This window comes from Perissodus microlepis, chromosome 3 (genome assembly GCF_051167445.1).
Source record: "Perissodus microlepis isolate ML-2025 ecotype Zambia chromosome 3, ASM5116744v1, whole genome shotgun sequence".
Taxonomy (NCBI): domain Eukaryota; kingdom Metazoa; phylum Chordata; class Actinopteri; order Cichliformes; family Cichlidae; genus Perissodus; species Perissodus microlepis.
In genome coordinates this window covers 4,018,741-4,041,831 of record NC_140463.1, presented here as the reverse complement: position 1 = coordinate 4,041,831, position 23,091 = coordinate 4,018,741, and the positions used below count along the sequence as shown (strand labels likewise).

The window sequence follows — 23,091 nt, the reverse complement described above, 5'->3', positions numbered from 1 at the left end:
AAGCGCATGGCAGTCCAGACGCTTTTCTTTGCAAAATCAATGTAATCAACTTTAATTTGATGGAGGGTGAAAAAAATTCACAGAAATAAATTATTTTTCAAGAATAATTAAATAGATTCAACATCTTTCTTCAACAGAATTGCAGAATTCACAGATGGTACTTTCCCAAAGGAAAAAGTACTACAGCTTACTAGGGTATATTAGACTTAACAGTTACTATATACAGTAATGGACTTCTATATATTTTACATCATATTAAAACTTTGGGTGTAAGATTCAGATAATTATTAAATAATTAAAAGCTAGATATTTTAAATGAGAATAAGAAAGAAAAGTATGTCTTTGTGCCCCCTTTTCCCTGTTCGTGCCCTATCGGCCCCCCTGGCTAAACTTTGCTAGATCCGCCCCTGCACAGTTACCAGCCGTCAGCTGCGTAGAAAAAGATCCTGGTCTAGAAAGTAATATTAAATAAATTCTAACAACAGCTTATCAAGCTTAATAGTGCTGCTGTTGTTCAGCCGCTGGTTTCCTCTTTCTGGTGCAAAGTGGGCCAAAAACAAAGAAGAGAGACGGACTCGCGACAGAAAAGCCGATCAGCTGATCATTAATCAGTTTCACATTGAAGTAGCAGCAGGAGAGAGAGAGAGAGAGAGAGAGGGGCAGTCGCTCTATATATCGGTTGTTAAGCTTAACGCGGGAATGCTTTACAAACATTCAGAGATGAACTTACACACTTACTTTACTTCTCTCTGACATAACTTCCTCGGAGATGAAATGTTTGCTAGCGAGGCTACAAATACACACAGCTGCTCTATCACGTGACCACACTGCTCCGACGTGCTACGGTTATGAGCAGAGTTACGCCATGTCGCAAGTTTTGTGAGGTGCTTTTTTGATATTTAATGGATCGGATTACATTTTTTATTTCTCTCCGATATCCGATCCAGTAATTTACGTCAGTATCGGACCGATACCGATACGTAATATCGGATCGGTCCATCTCTAATCTATACCTGAAATAATCACCAAACACACGGCAGAGCAGAAACATGTGGAAACATCTGGAGCTCAGTCTCAGTTTGATCCCTCGGAGGTTTACCTCAGTCCTGCTCCTCTGCTTCCTGTTTACAGCACACACATCATGCTGTGTACTGAGAGTCATGTGGTCAAAGCGAGGCCCTGGTACTCTGACAAAGAGCTAGCACAGTTATCCTAATGTATATCATCACTACCAGAGAGCATTCAGCTTTCACAGCAGCCAGCATCCTGCCACACTGAGCATGTGCAAACACAGCTCTCAGCCTCCATCACTCATAAGCTCCACCCTCCACTTAAAAGCCCAGAACAAACCTTGTGACCAACACAGCGCAGACAGAGGTGATGTTCACGCTCTGTTTCGGGGTGGGAAACTCACCTGTGGGTGTGTCTGGTCGTCCCCTACAATCTCTGATGTCAAAGCTGCTAAATTAGACTGAACTGAAGCCAGACTCAAACAGAAAACAGCCTCAGACACTCCATCTCCAGCTGCTCCATCTCTGCACCCAGAGATATAATTATAACTCAATATAATTTCCCTCACAACTATAAATCAGTGACTTTTTAAATTATGGTCTGATGGGTTGTACCACTGTGAGAGGGTTGAAATGGAATAATCCAAACAATAGCAGCTTTAATTTCCCAGCTAACAATAAATAGATGATTTTTCAATGTGATTGCTGATCTATTTATACTTGACCAGGTGAGAACAATCAATGATAACAGGACACTATGAATCAATGTCATTCAAATGTCATTACTTTTAGACCATAAGGTTTGATCAGTTTTTTAAACTTTGATTTTATTTAGCATTGAGTTGTCAATCTTGACCATAAGTCATCCCCTGCTCCTGGTCTCCGAGGCAGATGAGTCCAGGGTGGCCAGACAAATAATAATAATGGATTGGATTTATATAGCGCTTTTCAAGGCACCCAAAGCGCTTTACAATGCCACTATTCATTCACTCTCGCATTCACTCACTGGTGGAGGCAGCTACAGTTGTAGCCACAGCTGCCCTGGGGCAGACTGACAGAAGCGAGGCTGCCATATCGCGCCATCGGCCCCTCTGGCCAACCCCAGTAGGCGGTAGGTGAAGTGTCTTGCCCAAGGACACAACAACCAGGACAGAGAGCCCGAGGATCAAACCGGCGACCTTCCGGTTACAGATACACTTCCCAACCCCCTGAGCCATGGTCGCCCCAAAGAGCAATTCAGATGACTCCTATTAAAGGAAATAAATCAGAAGTCCCACTCTGGAGTGGGTGTGGGTAGAGAAGTCAAATGCCCAGTAGCTGGATCTTAGCCCACAGGACTGGCCCAAACCGAAGATCTGAACAACCCCTACTGCCCTCCTTCAGGAGGTTTAGTTTACTTGAACCTTTCACTGGGGCACTGTCGGGATGTCCGTAACTGAATCTTTGGCTTCTCTTTATTCTCTGACGTAGAAGATGAAGATGGACAGATTAGAGATCCCTGCCTGTAACAAATCCATCACAGAGTTCAGATCATGAAGTCAGAGCACCTGCTCACCATCACTCCCCGTCACCTCCACCCCCGCTCACTGCAGGTCACAGTACACTAGGGTCCAGGTGTGGATGGTTATTAGCTTCTTGACTCACCACAACATCTCTGAATATTTGTGAAAACCTACAATGATTGATACTTATGACTGTCAGTTACTAAATATGTTCAAGGTTATTTTACAAATCCAGACTGAACCAGACACGGTGACAGGAAACTCATCTTTTATTTTCACGTTGATCAGAGATACAGAAAGAAACACAAAACAGTCCGATCCTCTGCTCTCTGACACGTTTCACTTCAACAACATGAGAACAGCCAAAATCTTCATTAATCTGTTGGTTTCTGTTGGACTTTTTCACAGAGCTCACTGTTCAGGTTTGACTCAAGATCTAATTTCTGGAACACTTCAGTCTTGAAACCTGCTGAAACTCTGCCATGTTCTGCTGTTTGGAACATCTTTGTTTGTATAAAGACGCATAGAAAATCGTCTCTGTGAAAACCTTTGATGTGAAAACCAAAACAAATAGACGAGCCAGCGCCCAAGTTTCCACTCTGTAAGTGGATTGGCCTTCCTGTGAGTGCTGACCTGTGTGTCTGATGGAAAACATTTGGCAGTGCGTCACATAAGCTGCAGCTCCTTTGAAAGAAACGGATCCACCTTGCAGAGAGCGGCGATCAGAGCCGAGCAGGCCTGGGATCCTTTTCTCCGCACCATGTCGATCACCCGTCGGGCGTTATTCACCCTTCCATCCGCTCTGCCTAAATCAATTTCATCATCGATGATGATGCGGTGCTCCAGCAGTTTATCCAGCAGCCTGCTCAGGACAGCTTCGGACACTCTGTCAATAAACCGAGAGCGAACGGCCATCAGCATCTCCTCTGCCGTGCAGTCAGCAGGGGGCTTTGACGTAACAGGACCCGGAAGACCTGCGAGAGAGAGGGAAGGACGGATTTATGCTGACCGCAGATGTGAGCTCCGACCACAAGAGCCACAGGCAGTGTGTGGATGTGTTTACTGTAAGCAGGACTGAGGTCACTCAGTGTTATGGCATAGATACTTATGTTGTTGTGTATTACACACAATGGAAAGATGCCACACTGTGTTTCATTGTTCTTGTAACAGTGACAATAAAGATAAAGAGATATTCTATTCTATTCTATTCTATGTTACACTGGACCTGAGTTTGAAGCTCCGTGTTTGTCATATAACAGTCATAGATCACGCATGAGTCTCACCTGAGTGTCTCCAGCTGAGCTGCTGATTCAGCACATCCACCTGCACTGCCTCACTCTGACAGCCCACCTCCTTCCTGTTCTCCACGGGGCTCTCCCACTGACAGCCCACCTCCTTCATCCTCCTCTCCTCCCTCCTGTGACCATCAACGATCATCTGGAAAACCTGCAGGCGGCACAGAGGACAAACTTAATGATCACATCATTCAGGGCAGCGCACAGCTGTAAGGCGACTGCACCACCCAGTGTTTGTGGGTGAAGAGACTGTGACACAGCGTCTGTAGGGGGACAGAGTGGGACACAGCGATGACCCGGTTGCGGCTGCGACAGATGACATTAGAATATGTACATCAGTATTTCATTTCCTTCACATAAAAGTGCCCATCAGGGCACCGGCTGTACCTGTGCAGGTAACAAACAACGAAGTGACAACACACTTGAGTCTGTGCCAGTTAAACTGAACACATGCTGCCTTCCTGCTGCTACTCAGCATTGTAACTGCAGCTGATTTAAGGTGGAATGACTTCAGTCAGCTCAGACTGGCTCTACTCCTGACATCACTCCAAAGACCAGAGCCATTTTATTTATGACTGCAATTATACTTAATGGAAATTAAAGATTGTTATGGAACAGTTTTTTGATTTGGGAATGGATTATTGACTCTTCTGCTTTGGAAGACAAACTCATTCAAAAAGAAACTTTCAATAATGAAGTCTTATAAGAACGCTGCTATTAACTTCTTTCCTCCAAACAACACATTTAAGATCATCATCAGGCCTTCTCATCCTGGTCGCTCATTAACAACTACAGATGGCACAATACCACTTTTTTATGTCCGATACCGATATCATCAATTTAGATATCTGCAGATACTGATATGAATCCGAGATAGTGAATTTTATAATCAGTAAAACTGTTTTTTAAATATCTTGCTGCATTTTGTATATACTAGTCTATACTCAAGTTATAAAAAACAAAACATTAAAGCTATTCTGTTCTACCTTTATGCAAAAAAATACACTGCACCCAAAATATTTTACAGTTCAGCAACACTGATCAATCTAATAAACCTGAACCTGCACCATCCTCCCTATTCTGGTATTTTAAAGAGTAGTTAGTGGAAATATTAAACAACCTAACTAATAGGGTTGCCAACTCCAAACAAAAAATAAAATAAATAAATAAACCAAACCCACCCTCCGCCTCATTTATGCCTTGATTATCTGCTGGTTTCCATTTTCTGGTGCAAAGTGGGAGATTAATAAAAAAGAGAGATGGGACTCATGACAGAAAAGCAGCTGATCATTGATCAGTTTCATGATTGAAGTAGCAACAAGAGAGGGGGGGAGAGAAGAGGCACTCACTCCATATATCGGTTGTTAAGCTTAACGCGTGAATGCTTTACAAACATTCAGAGATGAACTCACACACTTGCTTTACTTCTTTCATAGCTAAATGAAATGCATTTGCAAGTACGTAGCGAGGCTCCAAATGCTCCACCAGACTGCCGACAGGTCTCACATGCCACAGCCGCTCTATGTGCGGTGCTTCTGTGATATTTAATGGATCAGATTACATTTTTTTTTCTCTCCGATATCCAATCCAGTAACTTAGGTCAGTATAGGACTGATACCGATACGCAATATTGGATCAGTCCATCTCTATTAAAAACTGAACTCCTCATCACTATTTCATCTGTACAAGCAAAAATCCTAATTGTGTGACTCCTGGTTCAGAAACAGAAATAATTAATGAACACATTTTAACCTTCCTGTAACTCTTTGGAGCATGCAAAGGTCTGGGGACTGGATCAGCATCACCCTCCTGCTTTTACACCGACACACTCTGCTGTAGGTGAAGTCTGTTTTAACTCCTACAATAAACAGATCAGAGCTCTGCTCCAGGAGGATCCTGTTTCCAACCACATGCAGTCTTCTGCAGGCTGACAGCGGTGAACCTCGGGACAGCATCGTCACTGGGCAATCAAACTCTCCCTGACTCACTCCACCATTCTGACCCTGGAGGAGAATGCCATCATCATCACCATTCACAGAGCACAGAGCCATGTAGAGAAAAGGAAGAGCTCCGTGAGGACTGCAGCTCAGCGCTCAGCACCATAACCCCATCCCCGTGCTCCAGGTTCAAAGACCTCCTCACTGACCAGCCTCAACCAGTCGGACCCCTCCCCCCAGCACCGGACCCACGCTGCGTTCTCTTTTCTGCACACCAACCCACCAACACGAAGTCATTTACAACTCTTCTGTATATTATTCATTAAACTCTTTTTTTTTGCTTTCAACTTTCATATTCACTAAAGGGAGGCTGTGAACACAAAACCCAATTTCCTCACAGCCTCTAAGGGCTAAAATTGTGGTCATCAATATTTTATACTTGTAAATAAAATACATAGTTGTGTTTTCTAACATTGTAAACCAAAATATCTAAAAATTTTGTTCGTGCACCCCTCCGACAGCCAAACCCATCTGTTGGTTTACAAGGTTACAAAAGTCAGTTCACAAATACGCATTTGTTTTACAAGTACAAAATATTTATGGCCACTGTAACAGCTGATGAAAAGCTAGTGTTGTACCGCTAAGCGGCACTCTTGTAATTATAATGTCATTGACGGATTTTATTTTCTCTGTTTTTATTTTTATGTTTAACGTGTTAACATTTTCTTATTTCTATACAGTATATTGCTAGTTTGACACATGAAAGTCATCGATCAATTAAGAAGGTTTAAGGTGAGAGATCACTTCCTGTTTAGGAAAAAGGTCAGAGAAGCTGCACATGATGACGGTCTTGCCATGTGAATGCCAAGCTAAATAAGAAATAATAAGTCCTAAGTTTCAAATACACCAGTGTGTCCACTTGCAGGCCAAAGTGGTATGTTTGTTTATATTTTTCAAATTTTATATGTTTTAATGTTGAAATATAACTTTATTGTACATTTGAATTCACCAGTTCTACGGTGTGCCTGTGTACGTTAAGAGGAGCACAGTAACCATCAGTAAAGAAGAACTCTCGTGTCTCTTGTGTACATGTACAAGCGGGTGTTGTGCCAAAAAGTGATTGCCTGCCAAAAACCGATTTCCAATGTTTCCGTGTGTTTTTTATGTGTAACATTGTTACGTATGTTGCTAAATAGTCTTCGGTGAACAGGTATTACAAAGGGGTTATATACAAAATTTAAAAAATTACCTGTTTCTCAGTTATCTTTGTAGCTGTGTTATGGTACTTGATTATAATCAATCAGCTTCGTTTTGTCCACTTAAAATATGTTTACAGAGCTATTTTTGCATTTGTTGCAATTTCAGCTGTCCTCTTGGCCAGATTACTCTTAAAAGAGACATTTTTAAAGTAAACAAGAATTTTCTTTAACTGCACAAATAAAGGATACAAAGGTCACTGCCAAAAAGTGATTGCAGCTTCTACCTTGCTACAGGAATGCTGTTTGTTGGTCAAGATGACTTGATATAATTCATGAGGGATATATTTGACATATGTTTCACATATTGTAGACCAACAAGTTATTTATAGCAGTTTAAATACAAGCAATCAGGTTTTGGCAAATACCGGGAATCACTTTTTGGCACAACACCGGCATAACCACAATTTGAGGACATAAGCCTCACACTATCAAACTTTCCTCCAACCTTACACACTTATGACATCATTGTTCGGGTAAATATTCAAAAAGCTTCAGTGTGTTTGTTTAGGCTGATTTAACTTCTGACCTCCGTGTCCGAACACACTTCCGGTAATCTCTTTACTGAGTTAGCTGCTGCTCCTGTTCTTTGGTCTCAATTCGAATAAAGATTGATCCAAAAAACCCAAACCTTAATTCTTAGTGACGTCACGGCGCCTCGTTGAAGCCGTTGTTAGCTGTTACTCGGACCCGTGGGCAGGCGTCTGTGCACCGGCGCTGTAAGCTCCGCGGGCCGCTCCGGTTGGAAGTCGGGGTGAGACCCCTTTAATTTCCGTTCTTGTTTGCAATGCTGTGCTTTCGGCAAAGACAAAACAGCCAAGTTGCTGGACTCGCTGCTCCTGTGTCAGCGCAGAGCAGGCACACTTTGCTCCCCTCCCCCTTGTGTTTAGATGTTGCGCTGTCACGTGACGTGACTTACACGCTTTGGGGGTTGTTAAGTTGTTTACATATTATTTTCACCCAATATTATTTTGTGTTTTTGAGAATTTTAATTGTAATTTTTGTATTATAGTTTCGCAACAGTACTTGTATTAAATTGTTTACTGGTTTGCGTGAACATTTTATTTGTGGCGATCGTGGCTCAAGAGTTGGGAGTTTGCCTTGTAATCAGAAGGTTGCTGGTTCGAGCCCCGGCTCGGCCAGTCTCGGTCGTTGTGTCACCTACCGCCTACTGGTGTTGGCCAGAAGGGCCGATGGCAGCTTTGGCTACAACTGTAGCTGCCTCCACCAGTGTGTGGATGACTGGGTGTGTAAAGCGCTTTGGGGTCCCTAGGGGGGGCTAGTAAAAGTGCTATACAAATACAGGCCATTTACCATTTAAGATTTTTTTTCTAAAGAATAAATAAATTAACTAAACCGCCGCAGCAGACCCGATGGCATTTTCATGCTTTGCAGCATCATTTATTCTTACAATAATCACACGGTTGCTGTAACAGTACATTCAATGGCTGCTGCTCTCCTGCTGGCAGTCATGCACATCACAACCAACAACAACACAAGCAGAGCAGGTTTTAAGCCGGCGAGGTGTGATTGTAAAGGGGTGCAGGTAGGGCTGTGCGATATGACCAAACTCTCATATCAGGATATAAGACATCTGTCGTCCTGATAACGATCACAAAAATTTAACATTTTCTGTAAATTCTGTGAATCTCGGGCAGCTCGACTTGCGGGAAGTGTTTCAAGCTGGGCGTCGTGTACCTGGAGTCGAGTGTTTTAACTGATGCATGAAACGATACATTTTTAGACATAAGTTGTAACGGCCGCCGTTTTCTTTGTGAGTATTTATTACGTGCTGCGGGGAAAAGCCTGTTCTAACGTTTGAGTCTAAGGTTTATTTTTTTAGCACATGTCAGCATTTTTTGGCTTCTCATTTGTAAATACTCTGCATACTCTTTCACGTGATTCAATTTATTTTGAAAAGTCTCAACAGGATCTTCAGAAAAAAATGAATGGATAGACTGGCATTTGTTCTAGAAATCTGAGCTGTTGGTGTGTCCTTGGATTGTGTGGTAATAATATTAGAGCTGAATCTATAGCTGTGCGTGTTCATGGAGCTTGCGTTTTCACCTGCTGGACATCACTACCTGACAAGTTTAACTGTCTTAAGAACATTGCAGAGGCCTTATTGACAGTATTTATCATTGTTGTGAGGAGACCATAAATAGCATTTGCATTTTCTGTTGTACAGTTCATTTGTTGCTATCGAGTTCTTGTTATGGATCAAAGGTGTCTTTTTTATTTCAAAATAGCTGATAACTATTCACTGATAGCTGCCAACATCTGCAAACAAATGTAATTCTATAAAGTTGTTCTATGTAGTGTGTAACTGTTCATATAGAGCAGGGGTCCCCAATCCCAGTCCACGAGGGTCGGTGTCCCTGCAGGTTTTAGATCTCACCCTGGGTCAACACACCTGAATCACATGATTAGTTCATTACCAGGCCTCTGGAGAACTTCAAGATATGTTGAGAAGGTAATTTATCCATTTAAATCAGCTGTGATGGATCAAGGACACATCTAAAACCTGCAGGGACACCGGCCCTCATGGACTGGGATTGGGGACCCCTGATATAGAGTGTTATTAAATTTATTGCTAATGCAATCATATGGCACACTGACTTCTGAGGAAATTTTAGATGCCACTCATCATCAGAAAGGTTGGCGACTCCTGCAAATAAACAATACAAAAGCAATAGCCTGTATTTAATTTATCTGCTGTATCTGCCGGGTACCCCCCTCGCGTTGAGAATTGAAGTGCAGGGTATTCTTATGGAATACCTCGAGGTATTTCCCTGGCTGTCCATGTTTATAGACATAAACTGCAGTGACAGGTATGATTTATTGGGCAATGACAATGTACACAAACTGACACACGTGTTATCCTAAGCACATGCACACACTATTCAGTCCATACAAACAATACAAAACTCTTGTACAGTATACAGCAAATATCTGTTAATCACAGATCATGTAGCGCACACGAAGGCTTCCTGGGTTTGGGACTTTATTGATGGTGTTAGCAAAGCATCAATGAAGCCACTTTTCCTCCTCAAGAACACAATAATTGGAAAGTGTTACAATGCCATCAGCAGGTTCTCACTGCAACAGTAAAGTTGATGAGCAATTTTCTCAGCCACACCAAGCACATAGTTACAGGCATTCAATCAGGCATTCATTCAAGTTTATGAAAAGCAAGCAGCACAAGTGCAAGAAAAAACAAAAGAGCAAAGTGCATCTGATTTGTGGCACAACTGTGGGAAAATGCATTTTCGGATGTTATCAGTCCATCAATGGGCGTTGTCAGCAGTTACCAGCCCCATAACTGTGGCTCCGATTGGCCCTCCTGCACCTGCTAGCAGGCTCAGCAGGTCGTTATCACCAATCGGTGAGCCAGATCGCTGTGTCGCTGTGTCACTGTTGGAGAGATGACGATCAATCCAGATCCAGTACAGACAGACTTCAGTTTGATACAAACTGGTACAAAACTGGAAGCTGTTTTATCTTTTTTTTAATACACGTGGCTGCTCCTTAACGATATTCAGCTAGAGGACCACATTACAGGTGTGTCTAAACATGAAACATCTGAAGTCTGTGGAAAATGACTACGGTACACCTCAGGACAAACAAGATAAAAATAATAGTGAAAACCATCAGTGGTGCTGTTACATTTTCATATCTACAAATGAAGTCCTCACTTCCCAGCTTCAGTCAGACTGGTTCACCTGTCCCCACACCAGTCACACCACTGGCTGAGAACATGATAATGTGACTTAGAGCATGTTTGGTTCAGAGACAGCAAACAGTAAGGCAAAGAGAGAAGATCTCAGCCTGTGGGATTCACTGAAAGATGTCATATAAATCCAGTACTTGTGTATATTGCAAAACCTGCATTAGGAAAACACACAAAAATCTATCCACCTTCCAGAGAAGTGGACTGTAAGCAGCTAATCATTATTTATATTCATAAATGTTGGGATTTCAGATTTCTTTCAAAATAGCTCATAATTGCTTTAAAATAGATTTTATCTTTGCTTGTTTTCTTTTTTGTTTTTTTCCCATAATCCTTGTCTCTCTATAGCAAACCTGCTATAAGACGGCTCGGCTTGAGTCAGAGCTACATTTACCAGAGAATCACAGACCCATGCAGTAAACACAAGAGAGATAAACATGTTTGTGAACACAAGTTTGTTCTTAGAGATTTATTACTTAATGCCAGATTATTCTGATCTGATTTTAAAATGAAACATGTCCATGTAATGACTGCATTAACCTCATGGACCTGAGGTCAGGTTTAGGATACATTGTTCATTTCTCCAAGATATTTCAGATTGTTTGGACCTAAAAAGTAGAAAAAGTAAGAATTATCTTTGAATGGTGTTTTTGTTTTTATTTATTTCTAAATGCTTAGACTGGCCAAAATGGAAAGGATTAGACATGAGTACATTGCAGGCACAGCTCAGGTTTGAAAGTTTGAGAGGCTGAGACAGTTTGTACATGTGCACAGAGGGTTAGTGGATATATTGGAAAGATGAAGATGGAGCTACCATCACCAGCATGTCTCCATATGAGGGCAGTGGGTCTCAGGTGGTTCATAAAAACAAATATTGAATAACTTCTTATCGTTGCCTCTTTTTGGTAGGTCAGCTATGCAACTGCAGAGTTGCTTTTTGTGTCTCTGAACCCAAAGCTTGTCCTCTCTTAAAATCTGGGCTTTCTCTTGCTACAGCGGACGAGCCTCAGACAGCCTTTCAGTAGCTCTCCTGGAGCTGTTTCACCATCTCTCTTTAGAGTCCAGGTCTCTGTTGAGGGAGTTTGCGACACTTTGCGGTGGAAACACTGTCGGACTTTTCTGGAGGTCATTTAATTTAAGGTCAACATTTTCCAACCTGATATCTTAACGATATCAGAAATAAGTCATTCTGTTATGCTGCTGTATCAGGGATTGATATAAATGGATGCTTCTGTTTGCTAATCCAAAAAATCATTGTTGTCTTCATTTATTTACAATGATTCTTTAGTCATAAAACTTGTGTGTCATTCCTCAGTGATCCGTCACTTCCTCACAGTGAAGATGTTTGTACCGCACTCCTGCAAAGAAGATTCTGTAAGTAAACTGTTGATGGGACAATAAACAAATTTCACTTTGCAAAATGTTCTGCAGGGAAGGTGTGCTTCTTAGACTACCATGATCCGGATGACTGAGAACCTACACAGACACGTTCTGAAGGCTCCACACTTATTGTACTGATTTAACTGTGCTCATTGTCATTGAGCAAAGTTTGCTTTAATGTGTCTCTATTAACAACCCAAAGCATTTTTTTCCACTATTTATAAAATGTAGAAGTCTTAAAATATATAATAATAAAGTATAATAATATAAATAATGAAATATCATGTGATGTTGACATGTGTTGTTAGTGTTTGTATTTTCTGTAAATGTCTTTTTAATATAAATGCTTTGTTCCAGACAGACAGGGAGTCGCTATCAGGCTGTCCAAGCAAATCCACGTCTGTAACAGGAGACTGAAGAAGATTGTAACGGAGTCCAACAGTCTGCAGTGGCCACCACAGTCCATGGTCTTCACATCACAAGGACAATTTCAACATGTCTGTGAAGTCTCCTTGCCCTTGTACTCATGCCTTGATGAACAAGTAGGTAGAGTTCAAATGTGGCTTTTCAGTGAATTTATAAGTACAATTTACTGTTACTGCTGCTGATTTTGTTTTGTCAGGTTTTTTTCATGAATATTTCTCAGACAGAAGAAGGTGATATTCCAACGGACCTGAAAAGGAGAGCCGTCGATGCCTTACATTTGAAGACCAGAGCAACTGAAGAAAAGCTCTGACTCCAACGTGAGATGGATGCTGTGATTCATCACCTCCACCAGCAACACACTGACCTGCATTCATCAATAGACGACACTCAGGACCCTGGCTCCACAGCTGTTCTTCTTCACAGCATTATCCAGTTGGAGAGGAAACTGTATAATGCAATAACAATGTTCCAGCATCATGTTGCCTCCACATGCTTACCTGCCACAGTTTAACTCAGTGTCTCAGACAGTCATGTCACCTGATCTGCATGTTTTGCTGTACGATGACGTCATCATGACATTGACGAGGAGGGCGAGAAAAACTAGTTTTGTCCTGCAGATGGCGATCTTGCAACATGTTCAGAGAGCCGACACTTTGATGATGCTGGTCTACTCAACTTACTTTTAGCCTGGGTTGAACTATATATGAGCAGCTTCCACTCTAGTTTGCACTGTTAAATACACTTGTTGGATTTCACTTGGAAAAGTTGAAAAATAAATATTTTATTGCAAAATTATTTGTTGGTTTGTTGGTTCCTTCACTTGCTCCCTTTCCTGATTTCCCTCTGTTTATTTGTCACTGTATACAACCTGTGTACTCCAGGCATTGTAAATAAAGAGCAATTTTTGCACTCCTTGCGTCTCTGTGTGTTTTTCAAATCAAATCACTTTTATTGTCACAGCACATGTGCAGGTACACTGGTACAGCACATGTGAGTGAAATTCTTGTGTGCGAGCTTCACAAGCAAGAGAGGAAAAAATACAATACAATAACATAAGAACTAGAAAAATATAAGAATGGTTAAATCTGAGAATTATAAGAATAAATACATGTACAAATATAGGAGTGTATGTATATCTACGTGTGTGTGTATATGTGTATGTGTATACATATATATAAAATAAAATAGTTGGAAATGTGCAAACAAGTGGCATTAATGTACAGTATGGAGTGCATAATGTTGAAGTTCAGGTAAGTGAAGGTGAGCTGTCTATGAAGTGATCAACAGTCTGATGGCCCGGTGGAAAAAGCTGTTTCTCAGTCTGCTGGTTCGGGACCGGAAATTGCAGTACCTGCTGCCTGATGGAAGTAGTCTGAACAATTTATGGCTGGGGTGACTGGAGTCTTTGATGATCCTTCCCGCTTTCCTCAGGCACCACTTCCTGTAGATGTCCTGGAGGGAGGGAAGCTCCAATTATCCTTTCAGCACACCGCACCACTCTGCATATATGTTATCAAATCCTTTTACAGCACATGGATAAATATATATAAATATTTCAATCTGATCAGAATGGGCACAGTGTTTTCCTTCCATTGTGCAGTTCTTACAGTAAACATGTTTGAATGTTTCCTGCTCCCCTGATGCTTCTTCCTGTTGGATAAAGTTTGTTTGGAATAACATGTTCTTATAGGTTTAAATGAACTTCAAATTGTAATCCACTCGCAAAACTGTCTCATTTTATTGGAACAATCCACATTTGCATCCATTCACGGTACATTTGACATCGGGTCTGAACACGTTTGTACACATGATGAAAGGACAGATGGTGTTTGTGTGTCCTTCTAAAACTTAGTGTGAATGTTTCATAATGTAGAACTACTTAGAACAAAGTCTTTGGGAACATTTGGAGAACACGTTTAGGAAAGTAACATCCTGGTAGAACATTTTCTTAAAGCAAAGCAGAGCTGCAACATGACTGTGAGCATTCAGAAGAATAAAGTCAGAATACTTTATTATTATGAAGACTAAAGTGCACCTTAATGCTGCCAATGAATACACATGTTCTTTGTGAAAGCATGTGTGAGCACAGCTGACATGCACTACACTGACCCCACTCGCCCCATTTCTTCATCCAGTTCTTGCTCTTGTGGTTGAAATGAGACGCAGACGCAGCAAAAGTAAGAGGCTCTAAAATCCACAAAAAGGGGGCTCGTTAGATCAGGATATTGGATGTGATCCATAGAAAACATGGATAATACACCACTTTATTTGAAGACATAGCATCTGTAGTACTGCCTCAGTTCTGGATGTTTCCACAGACTCCTCTGTGCACCTAAAGAAAAGGTCAGCAGCACATGTAGTTGGGACAATTCTTCATTTACAAACAACAGTCGCACAAACTATACAATTATTTTCCTCCAATTAGGACTTTTCACTTGCAGAAATGGTCCTGTGTGATTTCTAGGTTGTGGTATGAAGAACTAGTTCCTAATGGCAGCAATTCACTCAGTAAACATGTGTTTCCTTCACCAACCTCACACACAGATCCAATAAGATCAGGAAGTGGGCAGTATAGTACAATATGTGTTATTTTGTACTGTACTGCCCAAACTAAAGATCTGCTGAAGTGTTGGAAATGATTCATATGTTTATTTTGGACGATACAGCAGAACAGACATGAAAGAGGAGATAACACAGAAGACCTGCAGCAAAGGGTCAGAGGTCAGACTCCACCTGGGCCACTGGATTCAACAATGAGCCAATGATCATCTTGTCAAGTAGTGACTAAAGCAGAGCCCTAATGTTCTGACATTTATCACACAGTTAGAACAAATGTCTGCTGATGACTTCATCTCATGAAATGACTGATAGATGTCAATTCATTGATCAGCTGATCTTCTTCTTCATCGTGTACAGAAACATTCAGCTTGTTTAAATCAGTAAATAACTCCCACTACTCTCATTTTGAACTGTTCCCACTCAAAATGCTGTTAGAACAATGATCAATCACTATCAAACCAATAAAGACAAAAATGCTGATTTCACAGGAACTTTGTTGGAGAAGCTGTAAAGACATGAAACTGGTGGAGATCCCAAACCAGTTGATAGTGCTGATCAGCAGTTATTCCAAATAAAGCTGTTTTTCATTTGAGATGAAATGACTTTCTGTCCTGATATATAATAAATATGTTAGTTGTTTTTGATCCCCTGTATTAAAAGTAGATCCAGTGTAAAGTCAGCTTGAGTTTGATGTCTTTATGTCAAAGCTGCTCATGATGTTGAGCTGCTGATGGAATAAAAACAGTGAAAAATCTCCCTCAATATAAAAGTATGTAGTACAGACTTAAATGTAGCCTATTGTTAGCTGAGGTCCACACACAGTGTTTGACAGTGTAAACTGTGTGAAAGGGCTGCTGGTGGAGCTCACTAGGATGAGCAGGTGAGCAGGTGACCATGTGCCACGAGGTGGAGAGCAGCTGGCCTGGGTTTGATTCTGACCCGGGCCACGTCCCCTTTCTCTCTCCCTCTGCTTTGCTGTCACTTATCTTCACTGCTCTGTCCAATAAAGCTGAAAAAGGCCCCAAATCAAAGAAATCTGCCTGCAGCCTCTGAAATGTCTTCTGTTTCCTTCCAGAGGCCGACGGCTTTTTCACCGTCAGGCCATTAGCATTTTTTATTGTGCATGAGTTGCTGTATTTTACTATTTTTAATATTTTAATATTGTACAGTGTTTTGTTCTTATGGGTTTATTGCATGTTTTTATTGTATTTATTGTTGACTTGTCCTGGAAAGACTCTGCCCCTCCCTGATTATGAACTTGACACACCTGGGATGTCTCAGAGGCCAGTTAGAGGGCCTGGCAGGTCAGGGGAAAGAGGGCAGCAGACATGGCGAAATAGGAGCGGCAGGTGACGGCCGCAAGCGGCGGCAACGTTGGCGCTGGAGCACGGGGTTGGTGCAAGTTGGTGTGCAGTACGTGGCGAGGGCATACGATGCTCAGCGAGCGGAGAGGAAGAGGGAGCTGTGTTGTTGCTGGAATAGCTGGAGGCCAGAGGACGCTACGGTGTGGAATTAGTTGGCAGCGGGAAAGCGCCCTACCTCCCACGGCGAGACCATAGTGCTGGTGTGCTACAGAAAAGCAGCGGGCAGCATTAGAAGCTCTGCCCATCCCGGCACGTCGGAGCAGAGAGACTGACAGGACGGCCGAGGACGCCGCCGGGTTTTCCTTGCCCCGCTCCGATTGGCTGTATTTTAACGTTGTGGTTGTCGCCACCCGGACTTTTAGTGACTTAACGCCGTGGCAGATGCCACCGGACTTTTAATGTTTATGTTTTATTGATTTTTATTGTGTGTTCTCTCTGGCCAGGGTTGTTTTAATTGCTTTTACATTTTTAACTGTTTTTGTATGATAAATTATATTTTAGTGATACAGTTTTTATATCCTTGTTACATCCTGTGAGGCTGTGGGAGTGTGTGGGCGTGGTGTTGTCTTCTCCCTCTCCTCCTCCTTCTTTCTTGCCCCTCCCCTTGTCTCTCTCTGCCCCTGCCTTCTCCTTTAGGACACACCTGCTGCTCATCTGCCCTCGTTTACCACCAATTACCCTCAGAGGTGATATAAGCTGGAGAAGAGCAGTGTGGAGGGGGGAGAGGCTTCTGGTGGAGTTCCTCTGTGCTGGTCAGTGTGTGATACTGGTTTAGGTATGGAAACGGCCTGCTGCGTGTGACCAGCCCCACTGTGTGTGGCTCTTTGTGAGTAGTGCTTAACTGAGCGGTGGTTTCCCATAAGTGACGGCGGCCTCCATTAGTTTGTTTGGCCTGCCTTGGTATTGTTACTAGCAGCGTTGCTGTCTTTTTCTGTTGAAGCCTTATAGTTGTTTTCTTTGTTGATGTGGTCACTATCTCTTTGGGTTGACCTGTCTGATTTATCATTAAAGCAGCGGTGCTGTCTCTTTTTGTTGTTACTATTTATATGATTATTGAGGTATTTGATTATAATAAAGATTTATTTTGTGCTAAGTACCTCTGCCTGGCGTTCTTTTCATTTCACCCGGGTCCAACTGTTACTGCCCCCCCACCCTCATCGCCTAGCTTTTATGTGGGGACGTAACAAAGTGGCGGCTCGTCCGGGATAGGACTGAAAGGAATTGAGTTGATTACGAGTGTGAACAGGTGTTTATGTGTTGTGTGAGGGTCATTTGACTAGCTGCTGCTCTCCCCGGCTAGCACAGGGGAGTGTCTAGCTGAGCATTTGCTCTTCCTTCGGACACTCGTTTTTTGTTTTGCCTTTGTTATTTTCGGAGCAAACCCGGGTGGGGATTAATTCTCTGTTGGGGGTAGGCTTTTCGGTGCCTTTGGCACTTGATGATTTGCCTTTAAAGTGGCCTCGAGCCTGGTACGCTCCAGAAGCTAGGTCAGGCTAAATTCCGAGTAGGCAGGACTGGGGGGAGTGTGGGCAGAATTTTAGTTAATGGTTGACTTGACACAACACATTTTATTTTTGCCTGTTTTTGGTTCTGTAGTGAAGGTGTTGTGTGTGGCCCTTTAGTGGTTTGCTTGTGTTTTGCAGGCCGTTTTGAGTTTTCATGGCTACTTTTGATATTCCTGGGTTTACGGCAGAGCCGTCGCTTGCCCTGCTGGATGTTTGTAGGAAGAGGGATCTGCATGAGGTGGCAACATATTACGGGATCAGTGTCTCCACTGGTCTACGCAAGGCGGAGCTGAAGGCCGCTGTGGTGTCCGGGTTGTTGAAGAGGGTGGTTGTAAGGCGAGAACCCCCGAGCACACCCGGTCCGGCTGGACCGAGTGCAGCGCCTCATGTTCCAAGCCAGATCGTAGAACCATCAGTGTCTACACCTGTGGGCCAGGGGCTGGCCGAGGGCGGGCCGATGACGCTGCCCCGTTTTGATCCACTCTCCACCCAGTCATCAGAGGGTTCTAAGCAGGACGCTAGGCTCAAAGTCCGTCTGGCTCGTCTCCAGCTGGAGAAGGAGCAGCGTGAGAGAGAGTTCCAGCTGAAAAGGGAGATAGAGCTTAGGCGTTTGGACGCGGAACTGGCTAGGGAGGTTGAGCTGATGAAGGTGGAGGCAGAGACTAAGGTCAAGCTGCGACAGCTGGAACTCCAGCAGGCCTCCTCCCCTCCTGTGGTGGCTTCGCTGTCACAGACAGACATACAGTTCGATGTAGGAAGGAATAGTAGTCTGGTCCCTGTATTTCGTGACACTGAGGTGGAGATTTATTTTGAATCATTTGAGCGGATAGCGACAGCCTTGCGTTGGCCGCGGGATGCGTGGGCCATCCTGCTGCAGTGCAAGCTGGTGGGCAAGGCACAGGAAGTTTGTTCCTCGTTGTCTGCTGAATGCAGCTTGGACTACGACAAACTGAAAAGTGCAATCCTGTTAGCCTACGAACTAGTCCCAGAGGCTTACAGGCAGCGATTTCGGGGGTTGAAAAAGGTGCAGGGTCAATCCTTCCTGGATTTCGCGAGGGAAAAGAGTGTCCTCTTTGATCGATGGTGTATGGCCTGTAAAGCTGCAGACCTAGTTTCGGTACGGGAGTTAATTCTCATTGAGGAATTCAAAAACTGCATCTCCGAGCGGATGGCGGTATATCTGAACGAACAGAAGGTCTCCACGTTGCAGCAGGCCGCGACACTGGCTGACGAGTTCGCACTCGTCCATAAAGCCAGTGTCGTTAAGCATGAGCGACGCGACACACTAGCGAAGGCTAGCGGTGCTAGTGGTGAGCAAGACACAAGGGGAGAGGTACCTGTGCCTCGTCCCAGGTCAGACCGGAAATGTTTCTACTGTTTTAAATCTGGCCATTTAATAGCGGACTGCGAGGCCTACAGGCGAAGACAGCCAGCTTCAACACCACGTAAGCCAAAAGGGATAGGGCTGATTAAAATCGCTTCTCCTGTTAGCAGACCCCTTAGCACTGAAACTCCTGATGAATGTTTTAAACCCTTCATTTTCAAAGGAGCGGTGTCACTCTCTGGTGAGCCTGGAGATGAGCGTACTGTGACCATTTTACGTGACACAGGTGGCTCACAGTCCCTCATACTGGCCAGTGCACTTGCCTTTGATGAAAAGACCGCCAGTGGCACTGATGTTATTGTTAGAGGCATTGGAATGACTTATGTGCCAGCCCCCCTCCATCGAATTTGGGTGCAGAGTAACCTAGTAAGTGGTATTTTTCCTGTGGCTGTGTGTCCTTGCTTCCCGATTGATGGTGTGGATTTCATAATGGGCAATGACATTGCAGGCAGGAAGGTTTATCCTACCCCAGAGGTCACAAAGACTCCTGACCCAAGTCCTTTGTCAGATGTTTTAAGCCGGCAGCACCCGGATGTATTTCCTGTAGGTGTTCTCACCCGGTCACACGCCCATCGGCAGGGAGAAGTGGTTGACTTGTCAGAGTCAGTGGTCGGCTCTATTTTGGAAAAGGATGTGATGCCCTCCGAGGAGGAGGTGGGTCCTGATGCCAAGGAACTGGCTCAAGAAGTAGCTGAGCCTGCTCCTGAACCCGCAGCCCCCCCTCTCCTCACACGGGAGGCCCTTATTATCGCTCAGAAAGAGGACCCGTCGTTAGCCAAATGTTTTGCCGCCATAGATGAGAGTGATTGTCCGACAGGAGACAGGAAGCAGACATTTGTTGTTTGTGATGGATTGTTAATGCGCAGGTGGACCTCAAAGCCAGGGGAGGACTGGAGTGTAGTCCAACAGATAGTGGTCCCGGCTAGTTTGCGTCAGCACGTGCTACAATTAGCCCATGACCATTCATGGTCAGGACATTTGGGATAACTAAAACATATGACCGTATCTTGCAGCACTTCACTGTGTATGTGGGCTCTAGCTCCTTTCCAGTAACGGTGTATACAGATCACAATCCCCTTACTTTCCTCCAACGCATGTACAACCACAACCAGCGACTAATGCGCTGGGCATTGCTGGTGCAGGATTATGATCTGGTTATTCAGCACAAGAAAGGGGCTGACAATCTGGTGGCTGATGCACTCTCACGCAGTGTATAGTGATGAGTTTATTCTGTGTTTTGTATAGTGTGAATATAGGGTGGGGGGAATGTTACATCCTGTGAGGCTGTGGGAGTGTGTGGGCATGGTGTTGTCTTCTCCCTCTCCTCCTCCTTCTTTCTTGCCCCTCCCCTTGTCTCTCTCTGCCCCTGCCTTCTCCTTTAGCACACACTTGCTGCTCATCTGCCCTCGTTTACCACCAATTACCCTCAGAGGTGATATAAGCTGGAGAAGAGCAGTGTGGAGGGGGGAGAGGCTTCTGGTGGAGTTCCTCTGTGCTGGTCAGTGTGTGATACTGGTTTAGGTATGGAAACGGCCTGCTGCGTGTGACCAGCCCCACTGTGTGTGGCTCTTTGTGAGTAGTGCTTAACTGAGCGGTGGTTTCCCATAAGTGACGGCGGCCTCCATTAGTTTGTTTGGCCTGCCTTGGTATTGTTACTAGCAGCGTTGCTGTCTTTTTCTGTTGAAGCCTTATAGTTGTTTTCTTTGTTGATGTGGTCACTATCTCTTTGGGTTGACCTGTCTGATTTATCATTAAAGCAGCGGTGCTGTCTCTTTTTGTTGTTACTATTTATATGATTATTGAGGTATTTGATTATAATAAAGATTTATTTTGTGCTAAGTACCTCTGCCTGGCGTTCTTTTCATTTAACCCGGGTCCAACTGTTACTGCCCCCCCACCCTCATCGCCTAGCTTTTATGTGGGGACGTAACAATCCTTCTATTCCCTTGGCTGCTCCACTGCTCTGTCTGTTGTTTGGAGGGTTTCTGTTAAGATATTCATTGTGTGTACTCATGTTGTACAGTGTGTTTAACTGCATCATGGTTTTCTATTGTTTAACAGAGACAGTATTTTAGTTGTCACCACAAGGAGGCACTGTTTCATTCTAAGGGCACGTAAGCTAGATCATCACGCCCCTAAGGAAAAAAGTTTACCATAACAAAATGGCACCCATGAGGAAAAGTTTTGCCGCGTGTCGATGTGAGATAAAGTTCCAAAAATATTAAGGACATTTTTGCCTCCGTCGTCATTTTCCTTCGAGTGATCGCTGTCGATGCTGCAATACTCAACAGTTTCCCTCCTTAGAATAACACCTGTTAATCCACCATTACATGGACATCACATTTTGGGTTATTTAGACCAAAAAACTTAATTTTTGTCATGGTCCCTGTGCCTCACCAGCTGATCCCATATTAGGCAACCTCTCTCTCTCTCTCTCTCTCTCTCTCTCTCTCTCTCTCTCTCTCTCTCTCTCTCTCTCTCTCTCTGCGTAATCGCGAGCCCTACTTAAGATGGTAGCACTGTGCTATTCGTCGCTTATTTTTCTTAAAAACAAAAAAGGTAAAAAACAAAGAAACTGGCAGTTCTTTGTTTTTACGTTCATCGGGCCAAAATATCAAAGAGAAATTAAAAATGCATGCTGTGGAAGAGTTCAGGTCTTAGGACTTTAAAACAAAAGTTTTAAAATCAGATCAGTGGTCGAACCCAAAAGCCACAGGAACATCACAAGTCTATCATGATTTTAATTAAAAATAGACTTCAATAAAACAAACCAAAAAACATATCAGAAGAATAAAAGCTGCATCTTTGCTCATGCATGCTCAAAACCCAGGGAACAAAGGAGAGTGAGTGAGGGAGCAAGTAAAACAATTTAACTGTTAGAAATAGGCCCTGAAATCAAATGAGCAGATAATTTTGATGTACTCGGAAGAAGAGTTGATGAAAAGGAAACTCACCCTGAAACTAATGTAAGGTAGGTTATAGCTGTGCCTGAGCAATATAAATATCACCACGCAGTGTCCAGCATGACGATATGTGCAGTATGTGTAATGGTATTGGTCTCAGTGCGCCTCTTGGTGTAAAGCTGCTCATTTATGCACGTGAGCATGTGCATATAACAGATTTGTTACCTGGACAAAAGGTTTTTGTAAGTCTGCTCCAAGTCACCAGCAGCTCTTTCCCACTGTCTGATGTCTATTATAGCCTCTGCTTCATAACTGTCTGACAGTGCAGACTGTTCAAACTGTGTTCAAAATGTGATTTATTTGGTAGATACCAGACCATGCAATGTTACTGACTGAATAAAGATTTTTTTTTTTACCTTTTTAGCTAGATGTCGAACATATGAAAGACTCTTAAGCATAATTAAACTCAACTCCCATCCAAGAAGCTTCTTCTGTTCTAAGACCAATTGATGGAGAGTCCCAGATTTAAGCCCTAATGGCAGTTGTCCCTTACGAGGGTCATATGATTAGGCAGATAATCTATAATGGGTCAGTGGCAGCTGTGACTCGCTTTGGTCTCTACGTTTTGTTTTTTTTCATCAGAAATTTTTGATTGCTGCATTAAGTTGCTTCTTCCTCACTTTAACACGTTACTCACTGGGCTGTCATAAAATATATATTTATACTCCGAAAAGACACTCAGCGTTCTATTGTTCAAACGCTGCTGGAAGAAAAAGAACAGAGTGATTGCAGATGTTTGTATTTCAACTAAACGGGGCAATTAGAAGAAATAAACCATCG

At 43.2% G+C, this 23,091-nt stretch overlaps 1 protein-coding gene and 1 pseudogene across 1 annotated transcript; one reads left to right on the top strand and one right to left on the bottom strand.

Moving 5' to 3' along the window:
* Positions 1 to 2,773: 2,773 nt before the first annotated feature.
* On the bottom strand, positions 2,774 to 7,865 carry LOC146389490 (caspase recruitment domain-containing protein 18-like). The gene is made up of 3 exons (XM_084911866.1): positions 7,632 to 7,865; positions 3,796 to 3,958; positions 2,774 to 3,486 (listed from the first exon to the last, which is right to left on the bottom strand). Exons 2-3 carry the CDS (start codon positions 3,947 to 3,949, stop codon positions 3,179 to 3,181), a joined length of 462 nt encoding a protein of 153 aa, XP_084767992.1. The 5' UTR covers positions 3,950 to 3,958; positions 7,632 to 7,865; the 3' UTR covers positions 2,774 to 3,178.
* A 2,733-nt stretch (positions 7,866 to 10,598) lies between these two features.
* On the top strand, positions 10,599 to 11,927 carry LOC146389489 (uncharacterized; annotated as a pseudogene).
* The last annotated feature ends 11,164 nt before the right edge of the window (positions 11,928 to 23,091 follow it).

Excerpts from the sequence above, each read along its gene's own strand:
- LOC146389490 (XM_084911866.1), bottom strand. The coding sequence starts at position 3,949 with ATGATCGTTGATGGTCACAGGAGGGAGGAGAGGAGGATGAAGGAGGTG. Across the intron at positions 3,487-3,795 it reads GCTCAGCTGGAGACACTCAG|GTCTTCCGGGTCCTGTTACG; the intron begins GTGAGACTCATG and ends TCTCTCTCGCAG.